We start from the raw sequence: 10,352 nt of genomic DNA on the forward strand, positions 1-10,352 counted from the left end.
TAAAACGAGATAAACATAGCTACAGTAGTTCCATGTTATTCAATTTATTTTACCTAACATTGCGTTACACCAATATTGTTAATCATTTTAATAATTACACTTGGACTGGCTTTAAAATGGAATATGCAATCAAATATTCTATTTGATTTATCATTTATAGAGAGGCTTTAGGTATTATAATTGCTGCTTTTGACAGATCCAATTATTCCAACAGTAAATATAACTCTCTCTCACTCTCCCTCTCATTTCAGTACTAAATATAGTTGTAAGGGGTTTAACTCTCACTCTCCGTAGAACTTTTCATCTTTCCGAAAGCTTAACGTCAAAAACCGCGCGTTTCCCTCGCGATTTTGATGTATCAAAACTTTTGCTCAGACGAAAAACCGCCCGTTGCGAGTTGCGTATCCGTTGAAAGGGTTGAAACTGTTGCCATTTCAGTCTAAGAACAATTTTAATTGTTTTTCCGGTTTTCCTCTTTTCGGCTGTCGGTTACGTATGTTAGAGTTTGTTGTGGAATTTTAAAATGAGTTATTAACGCGATGTCGACTGAAATGCGCATTCATGTCATTTATCAGTGGGTTAGCATTTTTGAGGCGTGAGCTTGTCTAGCTTCCAGGCAATTGGCAGTCCATCCGCAGAATCCCCCAATCCCCAAATGAAGTAAATGTTTGTCTTAATCTTTGATTTTTGTTTTCGCTCGCATTTAAAACCAACTTACCCCTCAGAAAATCTCTCGCCCATACTGAAAACAGTCCCCTCTTTGTTTCTGGCAAATGTAAACGACAGGAATTAATTTAGATAAATGATTTCTCAAGTGCGCTGGCTGGGCTTCAGACGATTTGCCGCCTGTCAGTCAAACGGATTCTACATTTTCCCCCATTCCCGCCCACTTTTCTGGGCTTCCGCGTTGGGGCGTGGCATGCGATTTGTATATATCCCCCAGTCTTATCCCATGAACTTACCAACCCGTCTCAAAATTGTTTTCGCAAACAAATTTTCGTATTGAAATTTGATTTATTTGTTAATTTGTTTGTAATGAATTTTCCGTTTGCTTGGCTGCCTGCCCCGAAGGTTGGGGAATTTTCTTTATTTGGGTGGGGTGTGTATTGGTTGCTCTTTAATTGCCTGTTCCTGGCATTTCGGTTTTTCTTCTCTGCATCATTTGTTGGGCTAATTTTCTTCGAACTTGAAAGATTTTGGGGGGGAAATTGTTGTGCTTTGGCTTGGAAAGAACAATTGGAAAAATTCCTAGCCTCGATTTAGTTTTAAAGGGGACATTAGTATTTTTATAAAAACATTATTATTAAACAGTAATCAAATTGTTGTGAGCAGTCAAGACATGCATATATAATTTTTTAATTTGATCAAATTTTATGTTTTTACATTTCAGTCCATAGTTTGTATATTTCTTATTATAAACTGTTTATTAATTTATTAACATTTATACATGTCTGAGCATAACAAGTTTATAAGATTTCAGAACAAAAGTTTCTCTGTCTAAATAAAAATATTTATTTAAACAAAAGAAGTATTAATATATTGCTTATCAGCGTATAAAAAATCCAATTCTGCGTACAAAGAGTTTTCAAATTATTTAAATAAATTAACCACGCATGTTCACAACTGTCCAGCAGTTGTATGCGCAATCTGCTGACCCTGCATTTATAGTCTCCGACCCACCCGATTCTGCCAGTCGATTCCGGAGGCGTAACCTCAAAAACAAACACCGAATACCGGAACTGAACAGCGGCGGATGTCGTAAATATACATACGGGTGCATATATGTGTATATATGTTTCTCTGAGGGGGCGTGTGCATTTGGCTGGAGTTCAAACAAACGCGTCGCCATCGAAATGAAATGTTCGGATTGTCAGGTGGGTTTCCCTCCAAACTCTCCCACTGACCATTCTGTTTAAGTTTACTTAGCGGTTTTGTTGACTCTCTGGCGTTTTGATTGCGTTTTCCATATGCAAATGTGAAAAGGACAGCTCCGAAAACCGGGGCTTGTCGGGTTTTATCTATTTAATGGCCACCAAAAGGCAATCATACACGCACACATTAAATAACAAAATGAATATAAGGATGAGATGGCGAGAAATGTGCCTCATTATATTAAATTATAGAAGGAATATTGTAATTTACTTTTTGACTCGGTATCATGTGCGGCTTTTTATTAAAAATTCAACACTAACGAGGCGCTTTTGTTTTTATGGCCGAGTCCTCTTCAGCTATCTCTTTCTAGCCGACTCTTGCTATCCCTCTCCTGCTGTCCTTTGCGTTGCAAATAAGAATTTTAATAAATTATATAGTAATATGACAAAAACGTTGGCGCAGGCTTGCCAACAGTGGCGTATACTTTGTAATGGGGTTTGCGTTGAAAAGGGGTTAAGTTTTGATTCAGGAAAGTTGAACTTAGATAAGACTTTTGATAAAATTGATTAATGAAATATTGGTCTATTTTTATAAACACCAAAACTATAATTTTCGAACCTTTTCTGGCAATAATCATAAGCCACGCCCCTGAGCTGCCCCTTTGAGTCCTTGTGTCAATGTACAAGGCAAGGGTTCATTAATTTTTCAATAACAAAATGTTGCTTTCGTATAAAAATGTTGTCAAAAAAATTGTAGAAAAATTTCTCGAAAAATTTGTTAGCCAACTTGCAGCTAATTATGGGCACCAGGGGAAGCAACCGGAAACCCTTTGGGATGTTGAGTTAGCCCACGCTTAATCCTTTTCTTTCCTTTTTTGTGGAGTGTTTCCGTACTTCATTACGTTTGGCTTTGGTTTATTTTAATTTCATTTTATGATTTAACTTTACACCTGCTTGAAAAACGACACACCCACACACAAGGACTCTGGACTGCACTTCAATTAAAAACCCGAGTCCTGGCCAAGGCACTTAAGTGCTTTTTACTCCGTTCCCCAGCGAAAGGTGTGAGAACGTTTCTTTTGCCCAAATTATTTTAACATTTTCTGCCATGGTGTGGGATTCCTAAAAAAAAGGGACAACAGTAATATGAAGATTTCCCTCGAAGAGTTCCTGGCATGCCGGGTCAAGGGTTTTCGAAAAGCAATGCTTTTGGGCTAGGGTTTTGGGATCGGGTTTACATTCTCGGTTTGGGGGGCTTGTAGTCAACGTCCAACACTTCGTGAGGCAAATCTTCGTGTAATCGGATAAGGTAATTGGGAAGCTTTGTCTAGACATTAAGTGTACATAGTAAATTTTGTTTTCCCCAGTTTTGACCGAAATATGACTGCCATTGCGGATGTCTTTGGGTTAAGGCAAGGCACTTGGCACAGTGGGCTCTAAATCTTGTCAAATGGTCTTAATATAAACTATACTCATAGCTATCCCATTTTTGAGATCGGTTTATAAATGTTTTGATTTTTGACAATTTTTTTTTGTGAAAGCCACCAGACATTCATTATACACAACTCAATCACCTGTTAAGTATCCATTTTCTTATTATATGTTATTAATAAACAACTCCCCAACATATCCCACTGTAATAACTTTACTGCCGTCAATCAGGAATCGTCTCACATTGGAAACCTTTTCGGTGTTCGGCCACAAAACTTTTGTACGGCAACACATGTTCCTTTTGCGTAGTTAAAACTCCTCTTTCCTTTTTGGCCAAGTAACGAACCAACTCCAATCACTTGAACGAACAACTGCGACGGCTTTTAATAAATCGATTTAAATTTCTGATCATATTTTCATCTCTAGAGAAATTTAATAGTTTTTCGCAATAACATTTTATGTGCGGACGCATACCCAGGACGCAGGATCTCAACGTCATCCACTCTCCACGGTTGTAAGAAATAACATTATACAGAGAAAACATTTTCTTTAACTATACTTTTTTTAAAAAATAGAATTAAAAATAATGGATTTATTTATTGATGTTCAAATATTATATAAGATTTAAAAGTTTCATATATGTCCTACATATTTCAAACATTTTGAAGCACATTCAACTGATCATTTTTATAATTAAAAGCAAGACTGCTTTTGTAATCATCCACCCTAAATCCACTAAATTTTAACTTGGAATTTTGATCTTGTAAAAAAAAGTCTAAAAGGACATATTTTTTGCTTGTGCAGCAGCAAACGGCAGAAACTAGCGGAAACTACCCAACTAAAATAATATGAGCGGCAACAAACTTGGGCCCGGCACGTTGGGCCAAGTCCAAACAAAGAAACTGCAAAGTTTACGGGTCACACGATGTGCCAGGAGCTCTATGGGGATCCGTGTTTTCTCTTCTTCTCCACAGGACCTCTTGCAGGACGACGGCGTCTGTGCAGCTTCCTGTGCATAGCAATAAAATTACTTTAGCCCATAAGTATGGTACAATTTTACGTACGAGCTACCAGCTTTTGGTCGCAAGTGCGGCAAATAGTTTTGCCGCCACGCCCCCTGGTTCTAAGCCGCCCCCTTTTCGCTTTCCCCTTCCACTACCATTTTCCCGAGACACACATCATAATTAATGCAAAGCTGGCAAATGTATGCAACACCTGCGGTTTGTTTAAAACGACCGCAAGCATCACTTCCCTTATAAGGTACTACCCACAGACGTTTTTGCAGCCAATTTTCGTTATTGAAATTATTTGGCCAAGTCGCTGACATTTTATGTTTATTTAATTGCGGGCCAAAGTCTTCGCAATTTCGTAAACAATGTATTTTATTATTAGGACCATCACTAAAACGAAAAATTTGTCTAAGTATAATTTAAGAACGTTTCTAAATTATTTTTAACCATTAAAGATTGCTTTATTTTATTTTAAATAGTAATAAATAATAAATAAGACTTCGAATAGCTAAGACTACAAATAATATATAATGTACTATAATATAATTTAAATTTTAAGTGCCAAAAATATTTTCTTATAATTTTGACATTTACTAGTTACGAGACGATTTTCTTGAACTAAGGGTTTTGCAGAAATTAAATTATGATCAAATATTAAACCTATTTATTGTATTTGAGATATTCCAATTCTTGTTATTGCGCAACCCCCAAGTAAAGTTTATTTAATTTAGGTCTGTGTCCCTTTTCAATTCCTTCCAATCAAATTTCAATTTCATTTCAATCATTTTCGAAACTCCTCGCTGGTCAGTTTCGATGCCCGGGGGTCAATAAAATTGGTTTTTCCATTTAGAAATGACATATTCCAACTCTTGCGGTCAAGTAAAGAGGACCGGAACTCAAAAGCCCTTATATCTGGTGACCCCAACCCCCGGTAAAACAGCCGTTGACATGATGACGACATAAGTTCTGGCGCGGTTAACTTATTTTGCCGCATCATTCAGCCCTGGGGTTAACTATAATTATCCAGTTTAGCTCACATCCCTGCCAGCACTTTCATTTGCCAATTGTTTTTTATATTTCAGAACCCTGCTCTTTTCTGCCATTATCCACTTATTGACGGTCTTCTGTCTTTAGTTGACATGCAAATGAGCTGCTTGTTCTGAGGCATTGAGTTGTTGACCTCCACTTTTCAATTAAGTTGGCATAGATGTCACAGAAGAACAAGGCCTCTGATGAGTATATATATAATTGTGGGTTTAAAACTTATGTCGCGTTGTCATAATTTGTGGCTTCTATATTTACGGTTAGCTGGATAACTAGTCATCTAATGATGTAAGATTTAGATTTTCTTCTCTGTTTATAAAAACTATTTTAGCTCATGTTTCTGATTATTTAATACTACTAGCCCTTTTATCGAAAACATTTTTAATAAAAGCTTGGTTAATACCAACTGCTTTTGAGTGCGAACTCTCATAGCTCACACATATAAACTTTAAGTTCAACAGTAATATCCTATGATGTGTAATTAAAAATATCTTACAAGTTCTTGGGGCAATATAAAAGAGTAATATACAGTGTAAGACTTTTTGGAAAACCACTCGCACCACCCACTTCACTCAGCAGTGGGGCAGCAAATGAAACCCGACATCGATTTTGTTCTCAAGTTACACTCGCCTTTGTTTACACAAAAATTATGTTTAATGAGCAGCAACCCCGAACTTGGCGGACCCAGCATCTTATGGGGTTGGCACAACTGACAATTATAATTACAGGGTCTTAAGTTTTTCGTGAAAATTATTATTTTAATTATGGGCTGCAGGAATCGCGAGGGTGGAAGTTCGAGGAAAGGCAACGAGCGCCCCCGAGAAGTAACAGACAAAAATTCGATACATTTATGACATTGCAACAGATCATAAATTCAGCGATTTGAGTGATATGTTTGTGCAACAATAAACTAAACGGAATGTTCAGCTTTATGCGATTGTCATTCCAAAGGGAATGGCTGAGAAAAAAAACCATCTAATCAAGTGACATAATCAGTTTTTATGGGTGCCAGGGCAATCATAACTTTGACACATACCCCGTATATCGGCTTGACTTTTATTTTCGCACGTTGATAATTTTTATTTGCCGCTGCTTCGCCAGATAACTTCACTACGTATTTCCTGTGCAAATAAAATACATTTCTGCTCCGCTTTTATTTCCCATCAGGTTCAGTGCCAAAAAGTCGTACCATTCACGACCATCCCCCTTCGTAATAATCATTTATTTAATGTGCCCAAACATTTATTATTTCCGCTGACCTATCCCGGGCTCACTTGCCTGCTCGTCCTGGGTCCTGGGTAGTCCTTCGAATGGTCAAAGTTAGATTGGACACTTGCGCCATTTTCGCCTAATGAATCTAATTGAGTCAAACAAGTGGCCAGCAATATCATGTTAATGCTAATGTTGTCGCCCCAATCGCTGTGACCTTCATGCTCGCTGGGCTTTAAGATGGTACTCGATTTGTTGGGAAAGGAGAGAACATTGGGTTTCTTCAAGTAATTAATGGGAGTGCGATGAAAGTGTATTTAATAAAAACAAAATAGAATTTTGTTCTCTAAGAGTATGAATTGCTATTATATATAATAATTATTTCTTTTTTAAAGCCTGCTGCTCTTGCTTCTTAAACACAATTAAAATACAGAATTAATAATAACTCTTAAATATACTTTCAGCGATCTATTGCTGTGTGTTAATAATCTCTGAGAATTTTTGAAAAAAAAAGAAAACTTAAAATGTCATGGCTCTCTCTTTATATTTAAGTGATAACATAATATTTAAAAAGAATTCGCTCAAAAGCTTGAAAACAAAAATCCATCTTATCAGCTTGGCAAAGCTCTTGAAAGGCAAATTCGGCTTCAGTACATTAAGATCATTTGGCTCCGCTGGTTGTGAGAACTCGAAATGTTCAAGTCCGTTATAATTTTGGCTTTTGCATTTATTGCTTCCCAGTTTGCAAATGGATCCGTCATTCCAAATGAAGGTGTAATTCCCGGTCTATCGCAGGAACAAATGCAACAATTCGGAGGAATCTGCATTACTACATTGGGCTTAATGGTGAAGAAGACGGCTAACGAACATAAGCACTTAGAAACGTTAAACAAAAGCGAGGGCGATAAGAAGCAGTCAATCGCTGCACAAAACTTCGAGAAGATCGGTGGAAGGTACTTCTACATAGAGAAGGAAAACAAGCTGAATTGGTTTGCTGCAGTAAAGGCCTGCAAAACTTTGGGAGGTCAATTGGCGGTAATCGAAAATCAAGAGGAGATGAATGCAATTTATGAGAAACAGTCGGTCGGTAAATACTGGCTGGACCTCAACGACCTGGTAAAAGAAGGCGAGTTTGAGAGCTGGACCACTGGCTTGAAGGCATCCTTTTTAAATTGGAGATCCGACCAACCCGACAACTTTGGTCAAAAGGAGAGTTGCGTCACCATGTTCGGCCCCCTAATGTATGATGACAACTGTGAAACCGAAAACTATTTTGTCTGTCAAGCCTAGATTATGTTAAATAATACTTAAAGTTCTTTTTTTAAATAAAATAAATAAAATAAAAACGCAGCAAAGAAGATAAAACCCAACTAGCGGATCTTTTCAATAAAGAAAATAATAATAAATATTCGATTTTTGGTAAATTATAATTCAGTAAAAGAAAGTGGCTGGATTTGGAAATAACAAATAAAGCCAATGGCAAAATGTTAAACGAAAATATTTCCAACTCATTGATTGCTATATTTCCGGCATCAAAATCTTCTGTTTGCATTTTTCTGTAAACAAAAAAAATGTATGCACTGTACAGTATGCCCTCGGAGCTCAGTCTATGAAATAATGAACGCATGAATGATTGCATACTTTTCGGATGCTTGCCATTTAACATTTTCATTGCCATTACTTTCTTTCGTTTTTTTTTGGTTGTGTATGAAAAAATACCGAAATCGGTTAATGTTTATTGAAAAAGCATAAAATTCGTTCTACCAGAATGGAAAATATGCTTTTGATACAATTATTGTGCCTATCTGCAGGCGCCGGCCCTGAAAACGCACCCCAAACCCAGAAACTGAATCCTCCCCCTCTTTCGAATTCATTCAAACATTTGTATATACTCTTTCAAGGGTGATTTTAGTTTTGGATACGAGTTTGTTATAATTCAAATTATTTATTTATTTAAAATTTAAGGAAACACATGTAAGAATATAATATTAATATATTAAAATTTCAAATATTCAATATAAATAGGTGTCGGTTAATCAATTAAACTTCATTTGCACTTCAATTGTATGGTATTATTTTTGTAATTCCTCAAAGGGTATGTAAACTTCAGTTAACTGAGCCGGGCATGCTTTCTGGTTTTTAAATTTGTTTTTCTTTTTGCGCTCTTTTTTTCGTTTGAGTTCATTTTGCCCCCCGCCCTGCTGTTCTTTTTTGGCTGAGACCCCGAGGGCCTGCAGTTATATGGGTCGCTTGCCGTTGATAACAATCCAGGATAATATGCGGCAGCCAGATGAATCCTGATGTGGCTCTAGGAATCGGCTTTGGCCTTGTCTCGAGCCGGGCAGTGTGGGTTGTAGAGAGCGGTAAGCAATTTCATGGCCACGAGGTGGAACAATATCGAAATGGGATGGGACGGTGAGGGTCGATGGTTGAGGAAAGCTCATCTCATGTTTAAGTCGGGTTATTAGCATACGTCGCATTGCTTATTCCCAAAAAATGAAAGATATTTATGGAATATAATTGAATTTAGAAAAGGTTTGGTGCGTTTTGTAGCCAAATTGTATTGAATTTGTAAACATCAGCACTGTTTATCTCCTTTTCATGGGACCTTAAATTCGTATTTAATTTAGAAATTTCATTAAAAACTTATTTGTACAAAGTTTTACCATCTATATCTAAAATATTGACTTCGTTTTTTATATTTAAATACTTATTAATCAAAGATATTTTTTTTTAACATACAGCGTAATCTTTGTTGTTAAACAATTCCATTAAATGTGCCAACTGGTTTCTACATGAAACCAAACCCAAAATATATTTCCTCTCGGCAAATTATAACTTCGGAATTTTTGTCTCTTATCAGTTAGAGCATCAAAAAATTACAAATTTTCGATTATAATTTAAATGAATTTTGAGCGTGCCAAAAAAGTTATGTTGTACAACAACAAAGAGGAAAAAGATTGTGAAATTACATCGCTTTGATATTCAAATGCTCTTGTAAAGTTTCAACTCATTTTCACAAATTCCGTATTTTATGCATTATTCAAAAGTGTTGCCCAATTTGCGGTCCATGGTCAGCAAAGGGTTAAGCAGAAGGGGGACACGAAACATATTTGATATTTCATGCCCAAATAAATGCAATGAAAACCCATCAATTGACTCGACTCGCCGTCAACGCCTCAGTTGGCATCGACACTGTGTGGCTCGATTTGCATATAAATTGCTTTTGACATCGTCTGTTTGCTGAACTTCCCTCCACTTATAATTTCCAAATTTTTTCACCATCGCCGGCCATGTCAAGTGCTTATCAGCCTGTTGGCATCTGTCCGGAAAAGCAATTGCAGAGCTCTCAGCCTCACGTTTTTAATTGCCGCAATTTGCGCCTAAACGTTTTGGCATTTCAACTCAGAGCCTGCAGCTGCCAAAAAAAACCAAGCCGGAAAAAAAATACCAAAAACGAAACAAGCGACACCCATGGTGACAATTATATAGAGCAGTTCAGTTCCATTCCAGGTGGGGGTTTCCGAAAGTGGAGGGAAGTACTGCCCTCGGGGCAGCATTGGAGGCTTACAAGTTGGCCCATTAGAGCCACGCGCCTTGTAGAGTCGCTCTTTTGTGGAGTTTGGTTGGGGGCAATTGCGCATCCGTGGGCGGGAATGTCAACTTAAATGCCAATAGCAACATTGCAGGGGGAGGAGCTTCTATAAAGCTTTGATCGAGTCGAAGTATAATTTCTCTGTCAAAGTTTAAAGTTTAAAAATAATCGAACCCTTTTCAACCTAATAAA

At 37.1% G+C, this 10,352-nt stretch overlaps 1 protein-coding gene across 1 annotated transcript; it reads left to right on the forward strand.

Moving 5' to 3' along the window:
• The first annotated feature begins 7,230 nt into the window (after nt 1-7,230).
• On the forward strand, nt 7,231-7,961 carry LOC108150437 (accessory gland protein Acp29AB-like). The gene has a single exon (XM_017278595.2). The coding sequence runs from the start codon at nt 7,259-7,261 to the stop codon at nt 7,853-7,855; it is 597 nt and encodes a 198-aa protein (XP_017134084.1). The 5' UTR covers nt 7,231-7,258; the 3' UTR covers nt 7,856-7,961.
• Nucleotides 7,962-10,352: the final 2,391 nt, after the last annotated feature.

This window comes from Drosophila elegans, unplaced genomic scaffold (assembly GCF_018152505.1).
Source record: "Drosophila elegans isolate 14027-0461.03 unplaced genomic scaffold, ASM1815250v1 contig_814, whole genome shotgun sequence".
NCBI classification, from domain to species: domain Eukaryota; kingdom Metazoa; phylum Arthropoda; class Insecta; order Diptera; family Drosophilidae; genus Drosophila; species Drosophila elegans.

Excerpts from the sequence above, each read along its gene's own strand:
- LOC108150437 (XM_017278595.2), top strand. The coding sequence starts at position 7,259 with ATGTTCAAGTCCGTTATAATTTTGGCTTTTGCATTTATTGCTTCCCAG.